We start from the raw sequence: 25378 nt of genomic DNA, 5'->3' as shown, positions 1-25378 counted from the left end.
TTTCCCAGGTTCTTCCTCCACCATTAATACTGGCCACCATGAATAGCCTATTGTGTGCTGAAAAATGGTGTTAAACACCCCCCCAACAACAACAACATCAACTAACATCTTCCAAACATCTTGAGAATTAACAACTGCCTGTTATAAAACAAAAAAATCGGTGCAAAGTTTAATTTTAAAAAAAGAGTGTGTGCAGCTGGTGAATAAATATAGTACAGGCATTTTAGAACACAGTTTTTATATATGGTTTAAGTGGCCTTGTTGTTCGTGTCAATTAAACTGATCAAAAAATTTATTTTTCTGACCGTTGATATCATTAATTCAAGTGTGATTCAATTAATGATCCGTATTAATAGAATAAATCTTTATCATGAGTCACTATCGCCATACAAATACTGCAATTTATTAATGTACTGATGATATCAAAGCCACCATCCATTAAAATCAGGACACTGTTATCTAACCTTTTCCCAAATCATCTCAACTCAAGTATCTTCAAGATTTTGAGCACTTACCTGTATTCTGAGGTCTTCCTTATACTTGTCAGAGGCATCCTTCTCAGCATCAGTCTGGAAAATAAGGTAATAACATTAAAAAAATTATTATAATGAAGATAAAAGGGTAAATAAAAAAATAAAACTGATAATTTCACAACCAAGCATCCAATACTATGAATCTGTTTTGTTTATGGGATACTCATTTTCTTGGCATTTGTGCCTGCTTGCCACAAATCACAAAATTAAAACTGTCCAAAAATCTTTTTCAACAATCCAAGGACGGAAACTCTAAAATATTTTTTTTCAAAACCACAAAATTTTTATATCTACATAAATGCCTCCCTCCAATATGATGTAATTAAAGCTAAAGTCAAACATGTATCATAACTCTATAAAATATTTTCATAAAAGAGAAAATAATATAAATCTTGGCTTATGTCTTCTTTATATCAAGCCTTGCACCAAATTTATTTTCAATCCATGATGTCCTTCAAAAGCTACAGAGTGGAACACAGGGGACACAACTCCTTACACTTGGGCTAGAAAAGGGTGAAAATGAAACATGACCTAAGTCCTCATAATGTAAAGCCTCATACTAAAGTTGATTTCAATACATAATGTCCTTCAGACATTATGACGCAAAAACAGAATTGGGCAGCATTGTCCATAAATGTGTGTTGTGAAAGCAGTGAGAAACATACTTGACCTAGGTCTTTTAAACATTAAACCTCATGCCAAATAAGATTTCAATCCATGAAATCCTACAAAAGTTATTGAGCACAAAATTTATGGGGAAATATTTTTTTTAAAAAGTCAAACAGGGGCCATAACTCTGTACAATTTTGCTGCAAAACATGGAAAATATATCTTGCCCCAAGTCTACTTAATGTGAAGACAAGTACTAAACTAGATTTCAATCCAAGAAGTCCTTCAAATGTTCTTGTATGGAAATGAAAGACAGTTAATTTTATGTTGTAGACAGCCTTAGGCAACATTACCGGTACATGTCCCCTTTCATAGATACAGAGAGTACATAAAAAGGATTAAATTACATCCAAAAGTTAAGTGGAACTGTGGCATTTCTAACTTTTGAGTTTTACTGCCAATAAGTCTATTGATTTTGGACTCACAATGCATGTGGTAGACAGGAAACTGGCAAAATTAAGCAAAAATATTATGATTACAACAAACCCTGTTGTAAAAGACACTAATGGGACTAAATTATTTAGAAGCATTTTATAAAATCTGTCCTTTTACCAGCTGGGGTTATTTACATGGAGGTGTCAACTAACACATGTTGCACTGTCAAATATGGAAACCAAAAGGTATGTTTCAAACATTGATTTCTTGGAAGCCTCATGATGCTTGTATGTCTAGCCTAATTCTTAAAATAATAAAATAAACTAGAGACAAACAGTCATACATATAATTATATTGTTATAAAGGATATACAATATATCAATTTAAATTAGACAATTTTATATAGTGCATTAGCATTAAGTCCATTAGGATACAGAGTATCTAACTTATGAATCCAATAAGTTTCTTTTATGAGTCTATTCACGTCACCATGCACAATATCTATTGGCATGAAAGAAAAATCAAGTAGAGAGTGATTACTTGTGTTAAAGTGTGTTGAAACATTAGAGGAAAACTGAGGATATCTATAATTTTTTATATGAAAGCGATAATTATTCATTCTCTTAGAAACCTGTTTTAGTGTTTGTCCAACATATTGCATGCTACATTTTTTACAGGTTATTAAATGGTCACTGTTTCTGATTCCCCCCGTTTTACGGCTTCTGCGTATGTCTTCTTTGTTGTGCCCTGGCGAGTTAAGTTTTTTCCCTGTTGTTCCTCCTGTTGGTTCTTGTTTGAATTTACAAAATTCCTACTTATGTTGACTCTTTGGGTTACTGAAGTTTTGAATCAGAAACAGTGACCATGAGATGGTGACATGAATAGATTCATAAAAGAAACTTATTGGATTCATAAGTTAGACGCTTTGTATCCTAATGGATTTAATGCTAATGCACTATATAAAATTGTATAATTTAAATTGATATATTGTATATCCTTTATAACAATATAATTATATGTATGACTGTTTGTCTCTAGTTTATTTTATTATTTTACTAATTCAAGTTTCATTAGAGACTCATGTACCTTTTAGATCCTGTCATATATAATTGTTATGATGATGCATATCATTTATGACGTTACGTAATGACGTAATTGTTGTTTTAAAATAAAAGACGTCATCTGTTACTTTCAAAACATTTCGTGCCTGAAGAAGCATACATTAAATGCGAAACTAGTTGCACAGAATTTTCGGCGTTTGTTGTTTTTTATCACAATAGCCTAATTCTTAATACACTTCTCCCCTGTCAAAGCATGCACAATGGGGTCTAAAATTGTTGACTGCAGTGTAAGTGAGGGTGTGAATTACAGAAAGTGAAAATTACGAAAGGGTTGGACATTGATTGCAAGAAGAGAATGGGAGGGAGGGTTACATAGCTGAAAACTCATTTTGTAATTGTATTGGAAATAAATGTCAATAAATATCTTTTTCTAATGAAAATGTTCACTTTCCTGAATCAATTATCTATGTTTTTAAGATAAACCATCTCTGAAAGACTGTCAAAAAGTAAACTGTTTCTCCAATACCTGCACAATCATATTAACATTAGGGATATAAGCCTGCTACCTCCTGAATTCAGCCGTAATAAAATACAAAAATTCATCTTTTCTGTCTATATCATATAGAAAAATAGCAATACCTATTGCCAATTACCTCCCCTTGCCACCACTAGGTGTCACCAGTTTTTAAGCTGAGTGAACTACCAACAATGATGATCCCATAGCAGGGTGGATGGGTGGGTCATTAAGTAATGTAGGCAGGTAAGAATTCTCAGAAAAAAATAATTTACAAAACAATTTTGCTTTCTCCTTTAGATACATTCCACCATCACCCTAACAATGGGAGAATATAAAAATGGAAGAGGAAAGGCTGAGCATCCTACCTATACCTCAGGTATTTTTTCTAGGGAAGACAGATTGAATTTCCTGTGTTAATGATAACCTGCTCTCCTTCTCAACCTTTACAACAAAGGGCTTGATGTTGTATAGGAAGTCAATATACATGTGCCCAAGCCACAGTGTAGTGTGTTATAAATGTAACAACTATTACCTATATGACATGATATACATAGGCCTGCCTGTAAAATTTATAGCAGTGTGGTATATGTTAAGTTCAACATCAATTTTAACCATTTTTATTACTTTTGTATTCATCAGTTATCTATAGAGTCAGTCCTTCCAGAACAGAAAGGCATTTATGGTAGCTTTCAATTCAAGGTTGATGTAATTCCCCTGGTCTCCATTTGATGGTAACTGTGCTTAAGTCTGGCAACAAATGGACTCCTCCCCAACCATATGTACTGGCATCTGTACATTCCATCACTTCCAACTGGGGTTTCTCCAGGCGAATTTCTGTTGTGAACCAATTGTGGTAGTACCATTGACACAAGAGTGATCATGCCTCATTCACGATACTGACCTTTGGATCAAATGGACTGCAAAAAGAGAGCCATTGAGGCAGCAAAGCCATTTGTAAATGGACTCATAAATGTAGCTCAGTGAGAACAAATCTACTGCTGCAGTGAATAAACTTAAAAGTCTCATGCTGAAATCTGGATTTTGTTAAGAGGTGTCCAGATGTAATGCAGTTGTCATAGAGGAAGTCAAACAAAACAGGGTGACAATGCATCCAAAATTTGGTAAGGACCCAGGGGTTGATATTAGACCTAAAAGATGGCCTCAAATTTGGTAAAATTCGCTCTGAAACAAAATGTTGTGATGCCAGTTGAATAGGAACATGAAAGTAGGTATCTGTGTGATCAAGACTAACAGTATACTCATCACTTTTGATGGAGATTTGTATAGATCTCAGTGTCTCTATCTTGGCAGAACAATTAATACACTGGGTGACTCAAGCCTATGATCAGCCTCAACCTGCCATTAGCCTTTTTTGGTAAAGAACAACCATTAATAGAATCCCAGAGATCGTGATTTTTTTTATCAATCCCCACGATCTCTTTGTTGATGAGCAACTGTATCTCCTGCTGATGAATATTATCCTTCTCCCAATCTGATGACACATCTGTTAGAAAGGGACAGAAAGAAAGAGGAGAGGGATGGATAAACACAATCCAAAGCCCCTCCAAAATGGCTTGTCTTGCAGAAACAGATTGATCCAATGTGATCGACTGTCTTTAGGAGGTGGGGGTATTAAGACAGCAGCAGGAGACAGGAGGCTTGTAGTTGAGAAACTTTGTTTCTTATTGCCCCTGTAAGGATATCTCCTAGACTGGTTTGGATGTTGTCTGCTGGCATAAGGTTTAGATCTGAATAGCATTTTGGATCTAAAAGAGCCCTTTTTCTTGGCTCACATATCATCCCTCCATTGTGGCACAGATGGCTGGCTTTAAAACAAGTATACAGGTTATGGGGTAATTCTTGAGCTGCCCATCTATGAATTTCTTCAATTTTGAACCCAAACAGCAATGGCAAGGCAAAAGAAGTTGTCCTTAAAGCAAGAGCATGAGGCAGCTTTAGCAACATGGCATGCAAACACATCGAATCCTATCAAGATTGGAACAGGCAGTCAACACATTCTCAACACACTTACTGGTGAGCTGTCGAGTGTGCTGGTTGGCTGATCTTTTTTCCACTAGCTGGAAAATCACCAAGGAAGCAAAATCCAACACTGAATATAAGGCAAGAATGTTCTGAACCCACCTTAATGTGGCAGGAAACACATTTTAATCCATTTTATAAAAAGTGGGGCAGCCATGTTAACTGCAGCTAAAAAAATTATCTAATGCCAGGAGTTCAGTATGGTAGGCAATGGAATGTGTGTTGAACCAGTGCGATGAATGAAAATGTCACTGGTACATGGTTGTCATAAAAGAAAGCCTTAGCATTCCCCAGACATGTCCAGAGTGATAATCTCCTTGATTTTGTTCTACTGGAGAAGCAGCTGGAAAAATGGAGACTTCATCATCAATTTTGATATCAACAAATACTTTGACTTTATGATCATGCATGAAGGTAGGGGGTGGAAAGCATTCCAATGAGTGCAACACTAAGTATACCTCCTTGACAGCAGCCTTAAAACTAAACTCCATTCTCTCCACAGTTGGACTGGAGTAGGGCTGTTGTTCAGGGGCATCTACTGTTCATGGTCCATTTCAGGATGGACCATTCCCCATGGCAATGACCATGCAATGCCAACAGCCTCTGGGCAAGCAGTGAATATATGACAAGCCAGCTTCACCTGACAGTTCTGTTGTACTGGTATGTACAGCTAGTATTGTAGAAGTATTGTCAGCATGGTTACCAGCTGTGTGAAAGGTGGTCTGGATGGTACTATTACTACCAGTCATGCTGTGGACATGGCTGGATGCATCTATCACTAAAAATTCCTGTCATAATATCTTTGTATAGCCTTATGTCTGCCAAGATGGAACGATCTACCACTAAGATTCCTGTAACTGTAATTCGATGTAGTCACAGGCATGTTAGGATGGACAGATCTGTCATTAAAATCTCTGCAATTGCCCTGTTGAGATGGATGAATCTATCACTAAGATCCCCATAATTGTAACTTATAGCCATTGCATGGTAGGATGGACAGATCTGTCATTAAAATCTCTGCAACTGCCCTGTTGAGATGGATGAATCTATCACTAAGATCCCCATAATTGTAACTTCATAGCCACTGCATGGTAGGACGGACAGATCTATCATTAAGATCTCTGTAACTATAATAAGATGAAGCTATAGGCCTGGCAAGATGGATGGATCTTTCGGATTGATCCCCTAATTGAGACATCTGGACTGGCTGAAGTCCAGCTCAACTGGTTAGATGATCGATGGTGAAACCACAGAATAACATGGATCCACAGGCCCAAAGGCCATGCTCAAACATGTGTGCAGGGACTTATGCCACCTAGGCTGCCTAAAACATTGCGGTACACTTGCCCATTGTATCATAATTACTTGTAGGAATTTAACAACTGTGTCATTGCCTTGCAAGACCATAGTCCATACACTCTTGGACCATAAGGTGCACACACTGCACGGTAATCACGAAATGCATTTTGTACATAGAAGGTACAACAATTGGGTGACTTTCTTGGCCTTGAACTTATTATATTTTTTATACTCTTTTGTGAAGTTTAATTGAAATGACAAAACAAACTCAACAAAAATGTTAAATAAATGATGCAATCTGTAAATAAGTCACTAAAACAACACCTGTTACTAATGAGCGAGCAAGCAGTAAGCAGTGTGTGCAAAACCATAAATAGCAACATGCATCAATGGTAGCATGTTGTATCATGAAGTCTAAACTTGATGAAGTTAGAGAAAGTGAACGATTTCACAAAATAGTCACAAAATTTAAAAAAGTATATTCAACACAAATTTACGAATGAACATTAAACCAAATAAATCCAAAATTCTGTATTGATATTAAAATGTAACACAAATCTAGCTTGGATTGGCAGGAGTTGTCTTGTCTGTTGCATGGAACAGAAGGTTAAAAACTAGTAATACCTAGTCATGGCCAGGGGAAGTAATCGACAGGAGTTATTGTCTTTCATCTATATGATATAAACAGAAAAGACAAATTTTCATCTCTAAGTAAGGCTAAATTCAGGACATGGCAGGCTTATATCCTTAATGTTAATGTTTCTGGGGGATGTATTCAAAGGAGAACACACTCCACATGTGTACCAGCAAAAATAATGTTTATTATGTCACTCATTTTGGCATATGAATGTGGACACAATTTAGTGTTACTGTTGTTTCAGAAGAAAACAAGATTCTTTTATTTCTTCAAAAATGAAATTCATTTTTTTATTGCTCTATAACTAAAATATTGATTTTGTGATTTCACTGTAAGTAATAGCAAACTTCTGCTTATCTTTGAGCAAGCTCTTAATGCCAGTTTGAGAGTTTTAAGTTCCCTAACATCTGCTTAGTGCCAGTTCAAGTTTTAAGTTCCCTAACTTGCACAAGCCAGTAATCTGGGTGAACTAAACCAATAAAGCAGTGTATTTATTATGATGTGTATGAACTGAGTTGTACATATTATGCCATGAACTGCTTGCTGCAAGTATCATATTGTTCTATTCTCAGACTGGGTTACATACATTTGCTATCAAATGAACACAAGTTTAAGATTCTACTTATCACAATTTTGTAGTCTTTGCATTTCTTATGACATTACTGTGTGATGTTAAAAAGTGTTATGCAACTGTGTTGCAATTTCTTTTTGTAAGACATGAAGTAATGACACTAAAACAGGTGAATATTATGTCACAAATCATTTAATATCATAATGTATTGAAATTTAAAACATACCTTTGGTTGTCCGAAGATACCATGACCACCACGGGCAAAAGTTTTCTCCCCCAAGGCATTATACTGATTTGGTGCCGGTTTAATCTTATCATCTCTTGGTGATGGTGGACGATTAGAGGTGGGTGTGCGATTTGAAGGAGGTGGGGAGTATTGAAGAATTGCAACTGAATCTGGATTTTCATTTTCTCGACGCATGTGCCTCAGATCAGCTGAAATGTGTGAAGAGCTGAATTCAGTGGAATGTCATAGCATGTGAAGAATGATGTTCTTCCTGTCTGATCAGTTTGATGTGCAATATCCATGTCTCATAAAAGATCTAATAATAGTTATCATTTCCAATGAGTTTTACTAATTTATATCTTTTTGCAAGCTTTAGCAAGAAAATGATCAAATTATTCCAGCAATTTTATAGATTTCATTTGAAATGATCACAGAAGCAAGATTCTATTTATCACTTTATGCAAGTGATCCATATTTTGTTTCATTAAAATCCATTTAAACGTTTCATTGTTAAAGCAAGAGACTCCATTTTAATGTTACACCTCTTGCTTCTGTGATGTCACCATAGGATCATGACGTGACCTTTGACTGTAGTTCCAATCTGAGCCCTCAATAGCAAGAAAAGGACTGAACAGCTGTATAAAACATAACAAGCCACACATGATTAAAGGGTACCTATGTATGTGTGTGTGATTTGGATTTTTAACGTAGCTTTAACAATTTTTCAGTCATATCACTACGATGTCTGCAGTGTGACAGTTTATAGTGATGTCAAGCACTGGGGGATCATGCCACAGACATGTAGCATGATATCCCACCCAGTCACATTATCCTGACACCATGCCAACCAGTCCTAACACTAACCTCTTAATGCTGAGCATCAAGTGAGGCAACTGTTAGTATCATTTTTGTAAGTCTTTGGCATGACTCAGTTGGGGATTGAAGCCATGACCTCCCACATCCTAGGCAGATGTTCTAATCACTAGGCCACCGGAGCGGTCGGTACCCAAGTAATTAACCTTAGTAACACACAAATGATGGGAACAATTTATTGAAAATTAATCAAAACTAAATTTGTTTTATATATGACATTTGATTTTATAAGATGTCATACAGCTCTGGTTCAATTTGTGAGTTTTAACTGTACCTTGATTTCTATTCTGGATTACTAAAAGTTATCATATGCAAGTGTACTCTCTTGGCATATGTTTTCAGATGTACAAATTATTTATAATGGTTTTAACATTACCCATCAAGCCCCATCTAGAAGCATCAGTGGAAGTTGATATATAGTTGACCTTATCTAGCAGATTTTGTTTATTGTAATTAGAATTGAAGCATACTTAATGTTTAGTTGAAATGATCCAAACAACCAAAATGGATATATTTCTGTTTAACTTTGCTACAGATTTTTTAACAGCCTTCATACAACAATAAACACTGGATCAATTTGCTGATCTATACTCAGTCTTCAAAGCCAAATATTTTCTGCACTAAGAGAAACAATAACAGTGTACTTTAGACTAATTCAGGCTGACTTTTTTAGCATAAGGGGGCAGTCAATTTAGTAGTGTGCTTAGATTATGTACAATTTCCAAAGAAATGTCAGCCACATTACATTACAGTAGCATAGAGGTATGCCAACATTCTCTGCACTGTGCATGTTTTAAATGCAAACAACTTCACCTTACATACGTCACTCTCTCAAAAGTACATAATAACTGGTGAGCACCCCTATATGCAATTAGTGACACACAGATGGGTAGTATATTTAATGATGGCGTAAGACATTCATGAATACAAATATAGCTGTTTTCATTCTCATTTTAACTACATTTCTGATGACACTGGATATACTGGGTTTGGAAGACAGCCCAAAGCTTAATCTCTTAAATCTTCTACTGATGCTGATGCTACCAGTACTGAGTTAAAAGAGATTCCTTAAGTTTCAATATCTGCCAATACATACATGATAAAGTCGTACAGTTTACGCCACTATATCTGACAGCTGTTTAACTCATTAACAAGTTTAAATAGCATAAGATGTACTGAAATGGTTCTTATTTTACTTAATTTGTACCTAACAGACTCATGTTTAGGCTCAACTATTCAAATATATGCATTATCAACTCATTTATCAAACACTATCATATATGCTGCCTCAATCATCAAATAGTTTAAGGTCAATTAAGCTGAGTTGATACATGTTGTAATTAAACAAAAAAGGATGAGTATCCTGTAAAATGACCATGTCTAATTAACAGTCTCTCTCCTGAACATATACACATGTGAACAGGACTGTCTAGCAAAATGGTCCTTGGGCAATATTTGTTTTACCAGACAGTTTCTGACAGTTTAATGCAATGGTCCTGGGTAACTGGAGGTCATTCGTACATAATTTTTAAAACTGTAATATCTGTGTAGGAATCTTACCAATTGGGTTCCCAAACTGATCCCTGTTGGGGGCTCCTCCACCAGCCTTTCCAAAAGGATTGTAGTTTTTTGCCTCATCTTCCATCTTCTTCTCATATCTGCAATGAAGGAAAATTTGCACACTTTATTATTATTATTATCATTATTAAGTATTAAATATAATACAGTGATAGTTATCTAATGATGCCAAGACTGAAGGTGGCCTCTTATGAGTGGTAACACAATAGTTAAAAATGTACTGCTTTGGAGCAGCACAAAGTTACCTCTTATACACATATTAAAGGGTGATCTTTTTGGGAGGGACCTTCTAAGAGAAGACAACTCTATATTTTTAATACTCTTAGATAAAGGGTAATCTAAAACCACAAAGTACAACAGTTATTGGTTGGAAACCTATGGTGGGTGGTCTTCTATTGGAAGTATTTTTTGCAGTCTTGATTAGCAGTTGAAATCAAGTTTTAAAAATTTATTAGCATCACACTGTCAGTAGCTATATGAGCTCATAAAACATGAAAATATAAACAATAAGAATGCTGAGCAATTTGCTGATGTAAGTACACTCCTTGCCTTCCACACATACACTCTCCCCAGGATGGAAATGAGTCTGTAGAAACAACAATACCAACAAACTGCTGGAAATAGTGCATGTAAAATGATTTGTCAACATGCATATCTTCTGTAGATGACCATAATATGTACTTAATTTCACAAGAATCTACTACAAAAATGTTAGAGTAGCTGCTTTCACAAAATTTGGTTGTAGATCACATCAAGCTGGAAGAAAGGGCAATAACTCTTACAAATATCATGGGAGCACACAGATTTGTCACTTTCTTAATCTTTCGAGGATGATCATAACAGATAACAAATGTTACTATGATCAATATAAAACTGCAAGACAGTTGGCTTCACAAGATACTGTCTTGTATTGCAACTGCAGTATAATGGGCAATAACTCTTAAAAAAAATTGTTGACATGCATGGTGAAAATAAGTACAAAGTTTCATGACAATCCTCAAAAAAGAATCTCAAAAATTGTGTCAGAGACTGATCACCTGTAAAATTTACACATGTTAACATTTTAATGCAAATTCACAAAATTAAGAGTCACACCCAACACAGCTGCTGATATAGCTCTCCCCCGTTATAACATGCTTCGCTTTAATACAATTCTGGATATAATGCAGTAAATCAATGGACCCCAACATCTAAATTATAAAAATTATAATTTACAACAAACAAAATTCTGACATCTATCAGTTGAAACTTTTACATCAAAAACTACTGTAACTGATTTGAAAATTACCAGAAAGTGTATTTACACTCATGGTTAATATCTAATTAGCCAGTGCTGTATTCAAGCAAGGTAAGATATTGTATTCCTAACAGGCTACTGAACATCCAAAATTACCCATGTCTCCAATAAGCCATTGGTCCATATGGACTATTGTATTTTGCTAAAGTACACATGACTGTCTAATCTGCCTTGAGCACTAAAGCCACTGCTGCAGATCAGTGACTTTATCTCTCTAAACACAGCTCACTGATTATAATGTCAAACAATGTTTACTGACACAAGGAAACAGATTACAGAAAGGATTAGCAGCAACATGACTTTTCAACCTGCTGCTGGTTTTTGTACTCTAATGCAGTGCAGACCAGGACAGATGGATGTTCAGTTCCATAATGTAGCTACAGTACAATAAAGGCCTATTCAAACAATAAAGTGTCACTTTCCACTGAAATCAGATCTAAAGTGAATGTAGTCTTGTCAGTATTAGTGAGCTAATTAAGACATTTAATCATGCAATTGAGACATCCAGGAAAAGGAAAGTTTATTTTGTCAACAGGATTGTGATTTTAAGGAATTCACCTAGGGGTATGTTGAAGGAACTAAAGCTGCACTACAGGGACACTTTAACTCATCTGACGATGTTCAACACTGGATAAAAATTTATGAGGACTGCCTCAATGATGAATTTAAGACTGATGCTGGTATCATCCAGTTCTTTCTTTATATGAAAGGATAAACTTTTGATCCTGATCAACAGGCAGTAGAATCTATTATTGACAGTGAACAGGAGGAGCCACCGGAAATACCAAATGCTGTTTCTGAAGCTATCTTTGCATTCGAGAAAGGACTGATGTGACTAGAAAGCCAAGAGGCTGAGCCCCCTTGAACATTATGCAGCTGAGAAATATAATAGGTTTTGCTTAAAAAGCAAAAAACAAAAGAATGATCAGATCTTAAAAAAAGGTATAAAATTATGATATACTTCCAGTAGGAAACGCACATCACATGAGTGAATAGTGTTTATTCTATTTGGGTTAGTGCTTTTCATGAACAAATCAATTTTGTTTGGGACAGCATTGGATTATAAATGGATTACATATATGTAAGTAAGGTTGTCATTTTCTGTTATTCCATGTTCTGGAATTGCTATATGCTTGCTGCACATAATGACATCAATCAGTCACAGTCATAATCTGTTTGAGCTGAAAATGAGACATTTAATTGCTTACAAAAATGACTTGTCATTACCCAGTGCACTTGTTACAGATATGTGTTCATTTATTTAATAACAAAATGGGTGAAGAAGTGGTAAATATGTAATTGTAATTTCCTAATTAAAAAGGAATGAAGCTTTTAACATCAGGCTGATTGGCCTGAACAACAACCTAAATTTAATAATGTTTTCAAGTGATTACAACATTTTTAATCACCTTAAACTTGATGCAGATGCAGACAGACATTATAGATGGCAAGAATATTTATTAAACTGAGGTGTTTATATCATTGTTTTTAATCATATGAATGACAAGATCAGTTGAAAGAAAGCAATATAAAACTTTGTATATTTTTTACTTTTTCAATTACTGGACATAATAAAATGTATAAATACCATGCAGTAAAAGCGAACATAATTTACATATCACTTTGCTTCTAAATTGTTTTATTAAATTAAGAGCCTTTTTGTCTTGTAGTTTAATGTAGTGTAATGACACAATCTTTATTAGTGTATCTGGTCTCACATTTTTGATGGATTGCCATGAAGCTTGGTAAATATTATCATCATGACCTGAAGATATACATATCAACAAATAACTTTTCTCCCACAATTTTTGTTGGAGTGCATGCCATTTTTGTCATGTAGCACAAGTATTCACATACCTTTTGATGAAATGCCACAAAATTTAGTAAATATTATAGTTACCACCTGAAGATGCACATAGCGACAAATCATCTAAAAGGTGATGACCTTCATTTTTACCCAGTTTCATGGCAATGATGTGCACATCTGACTATATTAACAGACCCAGTTTCACTGAAAAGATTGTTTTCATACACTACATTAAACTACAAAAAAAGGACAATAACTCTAATAAAAACTGGAAGCAAATTTGCACATCATCAGGAGATGACCATACCATCTGCCAAGTTTCATGGTAATCCAGGAAAAACTCATATTACACTGCTAGAAGTCAAAAAGGGCAATAACAAAAATTTGGGAAAAGTGATTTGTTGATAGAGCACATCTTCAGGTGATTACCATAATATTTACCAAGTATTATGGTAATCCATCAACAAAATATGTAACCTTCACTCAAGATAAAACGGGCAAGTGAATTTATTGTAGAATCAACTGCTATAGTTTCATATTGTTTCATTTCTTATTTGAAATAAATCCATCAGTGGATTAAAGAAACATAGTAAATGTATATACTTTAACAAAAATCTGAATTAAAATTTTCTGTGACTGTGACACTGACCCCAAGGTCAAACAGGCAAGTGAACATGTTTCAGAATGAATTGTCTTAGCTTCACAGTGAATCATTCAAAGTATCTATATATATATGATACACTATACACTCAGAATGTGGAAAACAGTATTATTATATTCCTTTCCTCTTTCACTAGTCAAATACTTGACCTTCTGATTCCGAAAACAATAGGTATATATCTTAACTTAAATGTAAGCCATCCACAAAATAAGGTAAAGTAAAACTGACAGAACTCTAGTTATTTTGCATAAGTCATTTTTCTTCCATTTGATCTTGGTGACCTTGACCTTTGACTCCCAGTGACACAAAAATTTAGTATTTTGTTAAAATAACTTCTCCTGCCTTCTTTCTGTGATTTTGACTGCAATCTTCTGACCATAAATGGGTGTCTTCCCCATAAAAAATACAAACCATCTACAAAGTTTGTTAAAAATAAATGATAAAGAAATATAAATATCATGTAAATGCAATTTTATACTTTAAGTCACTAGGAATTTGACCTTTAGCCTTTTGACTCATCAATCAAAAGGTGTCATTTAATTATCTTAAACACAAGCCATTTACAAGATTTTGGTAAGGTCACTGGTATATTTGATAAGTTACTGTGTGGAAACGTTTTCCGCTTCTTGAGCCTGATATTAGTAGGTTCTTTCCTTGCCTCAGATGCTAGCTACTTATGAAATTTGGCAATGATAGATTGAGTAGAACTCAAACTATTGTGTGGAAACAAACTGGGGAACACGGACGTATCAGCATACATATGCAAAGACGATATTATAACATAATGTTCTCTGTAATGTGGGATGGTTTATAAATACTATCAACCAAAACCTTAAAGCAAATATTATATTATTGTGACCTTGACTCTAAATGGATAGTGAGTATTCAACGGAATGAGTTATCAAAGCTTAATAGTGATTAATCCCAAATATGGACAAAATTCATCAGGCTATTTAGGATATATATTAAGCAAATGAAAAAATGTTCATCAAAACCTTAAAAAAATTTCTATAGCTGATATTGTGACCCCAAGGTCATAAATACAAATAAGCCAGCTGCAGAATGACTTGTTAAGTACATTTAGAATGAAAATCAAAGGGGTTTCGAAAATATGTGTAAATGAAAGAAGAAAAAACTTGAATCAAAACATTAACAAAGTGCTGATGCTAAAACTACTGCCAGTGGAAAAGTTACTGCTATGTCTTCCTTTTCTGACAATATGAGTTCAGCAAAAACCGATAAATATTAAATTGTCTGAGCTATTTAGGTGCAGAGTGAATCTAGCAACTGTCCTCTTCCACTTTGGGTATTTGTATTTGGATGAAACAATAATTCTTATAGCACAAATTCTCTGGTTTTAATTGGTAGCAGATTTAATCTTATAAGGTAAATAATTAAAGACTGTGACACTGTTCAAGTAACATGTAGTCATGTGAATTTTGTAATTCAAAATACCCTCTCAGTGATGTCCACATGATGATCTTGTATGTATGATCTGAACCAAAGGTAAGTACAGGTAACTTTGGTCTTAAATGCTTTCTTCTCTCAGAGCAAATAGAATATTGTGTTCATTCAGATAAAGAACTTATCACCAGAAGAGATGTGTACAATCAAAGCTTGAATGGTCACATGGTATGGAGAGTTTACATGGTAACTGTTACCTCTCTTGGTCTGCCTTTTCCATTGCTTTTCTATACTTCCTTTCTGCAATCTGAAAGTCAAAATAGAAGAAAAATCTTGAAAACAAATTTTAACCAAATCTACATGAAGGATTACTTTAAGTGTCTTGTGAAATATAAAACTGAATGTTGCCAATATAAAACACTGTAACACATGGACATCTACACACTTTGCTTGCCAATACAACCTAAATATACTTAGATTACTTGTAACAAACTCTGTGTGCTAATTCAACCTAAAGATACAAAGATTACTTGTAACAAACTCTGTGTGCCAATTCAACCTAAAGATGCAAAGATTACTTGTAACAAACTCTGTGTGCCAATACAACCTAAAAATGTTACGATTACTTGTAACCTTTCTTTCGATTCTAGTACATGCAGTATTTGCATCTTCCTAGTACCTAGCTTGGATATTTTCAATGTATTTCTACACAGATGTTGTGCTTTGATACAAATCATCCTTAATTTTTTTACATCAGAAAAACTGAATCCATGTACAACTTTCTTGACAGAATTCTAAAGAAAATCTGCTTCTTATGATCAGCTTTCACTGAACAGCCAAACTTAGCATCTGCAGACTGTAGTAATCCAACTGTATATGTTTCTGGAAATTGAAACTTTGCAAGACAAGCAAAGCTCCCATATATATAAAATTATTACACAAAAATGTAATTTTTCCCTTATTTTTCTTCACATTTTGGTTTCATTATATTGTATTTAAGTGACTGCTCCGGTGGCCTAGTGGTTAGAGCGTCCCCCTCGGATGCGGGAGGTCGTGGGTTCGATCCCCGGCCGAGTCATACCAAAGACTTACAAAAAATGGTACTAACAGCTACCTCGCTTGGCGCTCAGCATTAAGAGGTTAGTGTTAGGACTGGTCGGCCCGGTGTCAGAATAATGTGACTGGGTGGGACATCATGCTATATGTCTGCGGCATGATGCCCCAGTGCTAGACATCACTATAAACTGCCACATTGCAGACATCGTAGCGATATGACTGAAAAATTGTTAAAGCTACGTTAAAAATCCAAATCACATCACATTGTATTTAATTTAATACTGCCTGTGATCACACAACTGTAAAATGGCTTGAGTAAGGCAGGACAATGTAGCTGCTAATTTCAATTTTTGATCCTATCAACATGGTTCAAGTCTGTCAAGTGGATGTCAGCAGAATCATTTCTGCAAGGATTAAAGATTATGGCTGGTTACTAAAGAGCTCATACATAAAACAATAAACATGACTATGATTCTCTCTGCATCTTATGTTCGGCTTTGGTGAATACAGTTACCTAGCTGGATTAGAGTCTATGCTATGTGCAGCAAAAGTAATTTGGACAGGATTAAAGATGTTAACTGATCATAGTTGGATTACTCAAGAGCTGAAGTGGCATAACACTTAGTTGGTTTGACTGCAGTGTTTAAAGTCTGACTAAATGTCTCAGAATGCCAGTGCCAAGACACCAAAATCAAAGCAATCAATATATGTCATAAAGGTTGCAAAATTTCAGTGGGCATTTCAAAGAGACATGAATATGTCTTCTGCTCTTCCTGTAAAACTGATTTAAAATCTACTAAGGTGGCAAGAATGACACCAATCATCATGCAGATAACTCATCTCATAAAATCACATTAACTGTGACAACAAATATGCCATCACTGAAATCCATGTTTGCAGAATCGGCATCAATAATAATAATAATAATAATACAGTAAAACCTGTTATGAGAGACCACCCCTTCTGCCAACCAAAAGCAGTCTCATAAGAGGTGTGTGAAAATGGACTGGTTTCCAGGGTCAATAGTTAGCATTGTTGAAGAAGAAAAAAATACCCATATTCACTGTACATGTATCATATCCTTTATTCAAATATCTTCTTAAATACTGCATGCATTCCTCTCAAAATAACTTTATACAATAAAAATATGCATTTTTAAACAACGTGAATCAAATTTATATTTGAACATCACATGAATATGTACATATATTAGTACATGTACATATATATGATTTGTGAAATAAACAAAAGTAATATTTATGATATCCATAAGGTAACTTCACATGGCCATACATTTTAGAGTTGTTTCAAATGTAACAAAAACTGCACAGTTAGATATAACGTATGTATCTTATTTTATGCACTTAATCAATTTTCTTTAAGAAATCCATTATACTTCTTTGTTGACATTATTTACTCAGCTGTTGGGTCTGAACATGTATCTCCATTTCTGAGCAAAGAAGCAAACGTTTGGGATTGCAATGTTGTAAAGCATATTCTTTAATCTCCTTTAAATGTCCTATGACTGTAGAATGTGAAATAACCTGAGGCAGAATTTCACCAACAGATGACTCATTGTCACTATTACTATCTGCAGTTGGAGAAGTACCTGATTTACCTTGCTGCAATTTTGAGAGCGGTCTCCCCTTTTTCACTTCTTTCAATTACATTAATTCTTTCCTCCAGTGTTAGAAGTTTTCTTTTCTTTATTGGAAGTTCTGCCATTGTTATTAGTGTTGATGTAATAACAACTAGATGTATTTTTGGTTTTGATCAGATTTTGGGGAAATGTGGAATAAATATACATTATGTACGAATGAATGAAACCAAAAGACATAATTAACTTGTCAAGATACATTTATTTTCAGGCAAAGTTTAAATCACCAGCGTTATAGCTCGATAAACAAAGGTTGCGACCATCTGCACCCTGGTAAACAGATGGTGGCTTGGTGAAACACTGTAAAAAAAACTAATTTAAAAAAAAAATCTCGAAATGATTCTCACTTACTAGTATTAAAGAGAAAGAGTTCATTCACCCCCCAGGCATTATGGATTAACTGAAAAGACAAATGATGTACTCAACCTTACATTGAAGCCATTTCAAAAGATTTCTCACTGGGATATTAGGACTGCCAACTTTGTTTAGGTTTTCACAAAGATAAAAAAAAAATACAAACCTCTAAATTGACTGTGTATGTCCATCATTTCTCCCTTTGATGAAAAAAAAATGGTCAATCTTACTGGCTATTCGCATGACTTTGGCACTACAATGGCGGTTAATGACGTACTTTAGTCAAGTTTACTGCAGTTTACAAATGACACCATACACTGGACTTTTAAATTTTACAAAAGTAGCTAGCCAATTTTTTTTACAAATATCTTATTAGAACAATCTTTACTATTTATGCAGTTGTTGTTACAAAGGATTAAATGATGGTTAGTGGTGTTTATGTTGCTATATGGTTGTTCAACTGTAGTGTTATTTAATGTGCACTTTGTTTGCATACTACATGTATCCTGAGCTCTGGTGTTTACAAATGATTAAGTCAATGTCAGTGGTGTCAATCTCTTTTTTTGCGATGCGGTCATTCATAGCAGTGTCAAAACGTATATTTTGCCAAGACATCACGGTTGCTGGTCATGTTCACCAGGTGGTCGCTCATAACAGAGCATTTATATAATAAAATCAATCCATGCATTATGATTGTGATTAGAAATGACAGGCGGTCACTCATAACAGAGGTCACTCATAACAGTTTTTACTATAATAACAATAATAATACTAATAATAATAGATTATTATATAAGCTCAAACTCGCGAGTGACCCTCTGCAAAATGAGATCAGCAACCACAATTGTTAGGCAAAATATGGATTTCATACTACAGCTACGAACAACCACATCACAACAACTGATATAAATACCACTGACCTTGATATAATCCTTTGTAAACTTGAATGTAAACCAGACTAAAGTACATATCATTAACTGTAATCCATAATGCCTGGGGTCTTGACCTCATCTATAATACTTGTAAGTGATAATCATTTCCCACATCATTTTCAAAGAGTGGTGATAGTGATGACAACATAGGTGTCTGCAAATTAAAGTCACTAAGGGTAGGATGGTATAATGTATGTGCTTGTGCTTCCAGTAAAAGTACATTATCTCCTAAGTGATAAGATCAATAAAAATGAGGACTGCCACCAATATAATCCAGCAATGATCTGCTCAAAATGCTTGTAGAGCATATAAGAAAAATATGAATTGCAACAAAATACCGTGAAAGGGCTGACTGTATGAGATGATGTGCATATTTTAATATAATAAAAATTTAATTTGTTTAATAGCACTGTTTAATTTTGTTATTACATGCTGAAAATCAGGTCTATGAAAATCATCACTCTTATGAGGTCATAACTCCTAACAAAATTTTTGAAATCTCCTGACCTATCTATTTTGTCACATGTACGGCTATGATGGATAGCAAGTGAATCACAAATCCAATAAGTTGTCACTCCAATAACCACCCAGTCGCCTTTTTTCTCACCAAGAGACACAGAAATCTAACCTTACTATTTTTATCTCAATCCAGCTGTCTCAGTTATGACATCCACAAGACAGGAACTACTTTATCAAGGGAAGCAACCCCTGGTTGTCTTCTGCTGTGCCTAACAGAATTGTTCAGAAATCAAGCCTTCACCAATACTTAAACAAATTGTGTCAGAAACTAATAGAAAACAATGTTCCGGACAGACAGACTATACATCACTGGCCACAAAAATCTTAATTTTCTCAACAACTGCCACAAAATCAGTAATAACTAGAAATGCGTCCTGTCAAAGCTGCTTTCTTCCTACTTTGCCAAACATTCCCTTTCTGCCCTAGATCAAATATGAACGAGAAATCTTAAATGAAAATCCTGCATTTGCCAATCTGTGGATAATTTATCCATCCACACATTATTCCACAAACAGTGTTCCCTGTAGCTAGTAACAGCAACACTGTATATATTCCCAGGATAGAAAAAGGGTCTTTCATACATAGGGATAATTTTACAATCAATATCAATTATAGATGATAGTGACACAGATCACAAATTATTTGTGAATAATTTAACACATGGTCAGTCATTCTACATTTTACAAATAATCATCCTAATTAGTCTGCACTTCTTGTATATGATATATACTCACATAAAAGTCTAGTCCAAATGCAAACAAAGTAGACCAATCAGCCATCGCATTATGTCCCAGCAGATCATGGTCTATGTATATTTGTTCTGCTGATTATTCCTAATGAACAGCATAGACACAGATCTGCCAGAGCAATATGTGATGGTGCATCTGGGTTTGTGCAGTTAGCAATTTTACCAAATTTTTGAGCGAGTCTATACAATAGTATATAAGCTGAACAGTGATGCATAGGATCAAGGTTAAATTTTGCCAATGGAAATATATTTGTATTTCCCATGACAATGTTTACCTCTGCATTCATGCAACAGTTCTGTGCACTGAATCATGTGAATTTCTAAAAGATTACAAAATCACTGAGTCAAGGATATGTAATTCAAAACATTTTTAAAAACCTACTTGTCTCTCCAGTTCCTGTTGGTAGCTCTGCTGTGTTTGCCGAGATGTCACCTTGTGTTCTTCATCACTTGCGAACTGATAAGGGGTAATTCTCTCTCTACTCTTACTTCGGTCTCGCCTTGTGCTAAACAGAATTTAAGAACAAAGCTCTTTTATGTACAAGCTAGATGAACAGGGATTAAGGTTTTTTTATACGGACATTAAACCTCCTGGTCTAAATTGAAGCTCAAGTACATGCAGTGCAAACACCTTGAGTTGACTGTGTTTGAATAAGATGCTAAGAATATAAAGATAAATAAAATAATCTTGACTGAGATATTAAAGATGAAAATATAGCAGAGGCTTCCATTTGTCAAATAAAAAGATCACTTTCATACATGTTATACACCTGTAAGGCACAATGATACTCTCCATTAATGAAATTTATTCTAATGGTTCCTTTGATGTTGTCTTTGTTAAAAACATTTTCTTTTTGAAAATACTAAATACTTAATTTTTTATACATTCAACAAATGATTTAATTTAGTTTATGTTTTATTTAAATGGATGTACCTTGGTATTTCATCTGCAAAAGTGACCCTGGGAGGTGGTGAAGTTCTTGCTCCACGCCCCTCTGCCCTATCAAGGTCAAGAGAGGGGACCAAGCCTCCTCCTATAATAGAAAGAAATAGAATTCTGTATCTGTACAGGTAAAATGAACACCAACTTATGAATGGCATCTGCCATGACATAATGAACATCAATCTGTGAACATCATATATATATATATATATATATATATATATATATATACAAACAATAAAATCCTGCCACATAGTGCTGAGCAAGCTTAGGTATCCAAAAAACAAATAATGTCAAAGTCAGGCATAAAATAAAATACAAAGTCGTAAAAATCCTTGAAATATAAAGTCAAATTGTGTAAATAATCTGCACACTTTAAAAAAGATCTTCTCAGGTTGCCTCAAGAAGTAGGAGAGTACATTGAGCCTACTAGGCATCTCCAAACTAACTGAGGGATGTGTGCTGTATACACAAACAAATACAATACACTACACCATTTTTAATAATACTTATAAGTGAGGAAGCTTAATATTGAGGGAACAGTCCAACAAGGATGTACATGGATAGTGCTTTGAAATATATACATACAGATGATGTGAACCTTTTTAAATTTGATTTTGATAAAACAGGAAAAATTACAATACAAGTAAAATAAATTTTGTATCAATAAGAAAACAAAATTTCATCAACTCAATGGCACCCATGTCCATACCCATGTTATGAAAGAAATAGAAGTATAATGAAAGGCTTTATAGTGACGTGGCATTGTATAATGAAATATGCCTAAAAAGGCCACAAATAAGGCCGCAAAAATTCTGCCTTTTGTGGGCACAGCTTATTTTATTTAGAGGTTCAATATGTGTGTGTGTTTATTTATTTGGATTTAAACATAGCTTTAACAATTTTCAAACCATATCACTACAATGCCTGTAGTGTGGCAGTTAATAGCGATGTCAAGCACTGGGCATCATGCCGCAGACATGTTGCATCATGTCCCAACCACATTATCCTGACACTAAACCAACCTGTCCTAACACTTACCTATTAATGCTGTGCGCCAAGCTAGGCAGCTGCTAGTACCATTTTTATAAGTCTTTGGTATGACGTGGCCAGGGTTTGAGCCTGTGACCGCCCACATCTGAGGCAGATGCTCTAACCACTTAGGCAACCGGAGTGGTCAAGGTTCAATATGAAACAGCAAATATGAGTTTAGATTAAAAATGTTTAACCTATATCAGGTGTCCTTTCTATGGAGGTGTATGTTAAGGCATGTTTCACACTGCAGCTGTACTACTACTAATAGCAGGACCTTGCTTTGAGGGGTTCTATGCATTATAACATATATACTTGTTTATAGGACAAGTTCAACTCTAAACTGCACAGACCCAGCTCTGCCATCGCTTAATGCACTGACAGATCTGGGTCTATGCAGTTTGTTAGGAGAAATCAGAACAAACAACATATATCTTTGTCTGCAGGCACATTATGCTATGGCAGATCTGGATCCTTGTTGTTTGCAGTTTGACTCAACCTATAAGTGAGTATATATGGTAGATGTCAATTGAAATTTTAGAACCTAAAGCTCATGGTTAGGGTTGGAAAACTACAACTCAGAAAATGTCATACATAAAAACCTTCAAACAAGGTTCTAATGATAATACTAAATAAATCATGACAAAAGAATTTAAATCTTAAATCCCTTGTGAGGGCAATTTGCCATACCCTCAGTGTTATTGCATCAGGCCATACCCTAAGCGTTATTGAAACTGACCATACCCTAAGCTTTATGGTAGCTGGCAACAGCCTCAGTGTTATGGCATTTAGCCATACCCTCATTATTATGGCATCTGGCAATACTCTCAGTGTTATGGCATCTGGCAATACACTCAGTGTTATGGCATTTGCATACATGCCAACCCCTGGCAAGGAAAAAGTGTAATCCAAGTGGACAAAAAGAGTAATCCTAGCAGAAAAAGAGTAATCTACATAAAACAATAAAATTCAATGAGCATATGCACAAAATGATTTATTTACCCTCTCTGGTCTTTTAACATCAATTACTGTTAAAGTTTTCACATATAGCACTCTGAGCTTTAAAAAGCAACAGACTCTCAAATTGCATTTCAAAACACTTTGTACCAGCTGAGGCCATGAATGTATTGCACACCAGTAGAGTACTAAGTGCTGGGTTACAGAGCCTGGGTCTGAATTCAGTTTTATTTCTGTTAACAATACTGAACAATCTCTCATAGCATTAGAATGGTAAAGAACCAATATTCCTTTCATAACCTGACAAAGAAGAGGAAATATATATCTTCAATTATTGGATCTTTTATCTGGGAATAAGGTGCCATTGCACATTAACTCTGTCCACATGAAGTACATTGTCAGGTAGAATGCCAGCTTGATAATTCAGGGGTTCTCCTTCTAATTTATCAGCAGCCTTTCCTGCAGCAAGGTGCATCATAAGACAGGTACAACCTGATATGTACATTGATGGAGACATTTTTTAAAATACAGAATGCAACTCGTTTATGAATTTCAGTCATCACTGATGCATTATCAGCTGAAAACCCCATACAGTTCTGCCAATTTATGTTTATTCAAAGCATTATCAAGCAAATAAAAAACGTTTTCTCCAATGGTAATGAAAGAAGAGCACTCTGACTTTGCCCTTTTCGTGGTAATATTGTGATATGTTCTCAGAGGTCAACATTTCTTGACTGGCCAAATAAATTGACATTTGTATTGCAAGGTCATATAACCTAGCGACAGTAACATCGTACATGAGTTACACAGGTATATGTACTAACATCTTTTTTACTCATGTTTGTAACAAAAAGTTTATGGGGAGTAAATAAATTTTATTACATAGCCACATACACTAATGATTCTTGAATAGAGCAGTTAAAATATATATGGATTATGTTTTTCCTTTTGTTGCTATGATGCTGATGATGTACTGAACTTGTATTCATTATTTTTTTATGAAGGGGAAATGATAAGAAGTGGCTAACGTTTAATACACACAACCACATCATTTAGATCCACTAAACTCAATTATGACTGCCCACCACCACTACCAGAAGCTTTGTTAATTTTACAGATTTGGTTTGCCTGATGAAAGAGTCAGTAGTTATCCATCCATCATGATCAATATTTATGGTCCATAAATCATGATCAATAGTGAAAGGACATTCATCATAATCAAAAATTAAAGTCTCTCTATCATGATCAATAATTAATGTCGATAAACATCATGACCAATAGTTAAGGTTCATCCATCATGATCAAAAGTTAAGGTCCATCCACCATTATCAATAATTAAGGATGGGCCCCGAGTGACCTAATGATCTAAATGCTCACCATTATGGATCACTACCATCTCACCTGTGTCTGTGTGGGTTCAAGTCTTGTGTTCGGCCAATATGGGTATGTGAGAAAGCTTGCCAGTAGCTTCTCTTGGGTTGGTGGTTCTTTCTGGGGTTTTCCCAGGTTCTTCCTCCACCATTTCTACTGGCTGCCATGTATAAGCCTATCTTGTGCTGAAAAATGGCACTAAACCCTACAACAACAACAACAACAATAATAATTAAGGTCCATCCTTCATCATCATTAGTT

At 34.9% G+C, this 25378-nt stretch overlaps 1 protein-coding gene across 1 annotated transcript in view; it reads right to left on the bottom strand.

The window, feature by feature from the left end:
- The window catches only part of LOC149807626 (uncharacterized), a 247293-nt gene that overhangs the window by 67981 nt on the left and 153934 nt on the right, over positions 1-25378 (bottom strand). Inside the window, exons 30-35 of the mRNA XM_089968946.1 lie at positions 21749-21848; positions 21197-21320; positions 15806-15855; positions 10362-10459; positions 7929-8137; positions 516-569 (exon numbers count right to left, since the gene is read on the bottom strand). Coding sequence (XP_089825072.1) covers positions 516-569; positions 7929-8137; positions 10362-10459; positions 15806-15855; positions 21197-21320; positions 21749-21848 — 635 coding nt within the window. The remainder of the gene's footprint in view (positions 1-515; positions 570-7928; positions 8138-10361; positions 10460-15805; positions 15856-21196; positions 21321-21748; positions 21849-25378) is intronic.

The sequence above is a fragment of the Sinohyriopsis cumingii genome, chromosome 1, assembly GCF_028554795.1.
Source record: "Sinohyriopsis cumingii isolate HCF-2022 chromosome 1, ASM2855479v2, whole genome shotgun sequence".
In the NCBI taxonomy this organism is placed as follows: domain Eukaryota; kingdom Metazoa; phylum Mollusca; class Bivalvia; order Unionida; family Unionidae; genus Sinohyriopsis; species Sinohyriopsis cumingii.
This window is presented reverse-complemented; position numbering and strand designations above follow the sequence as displayed.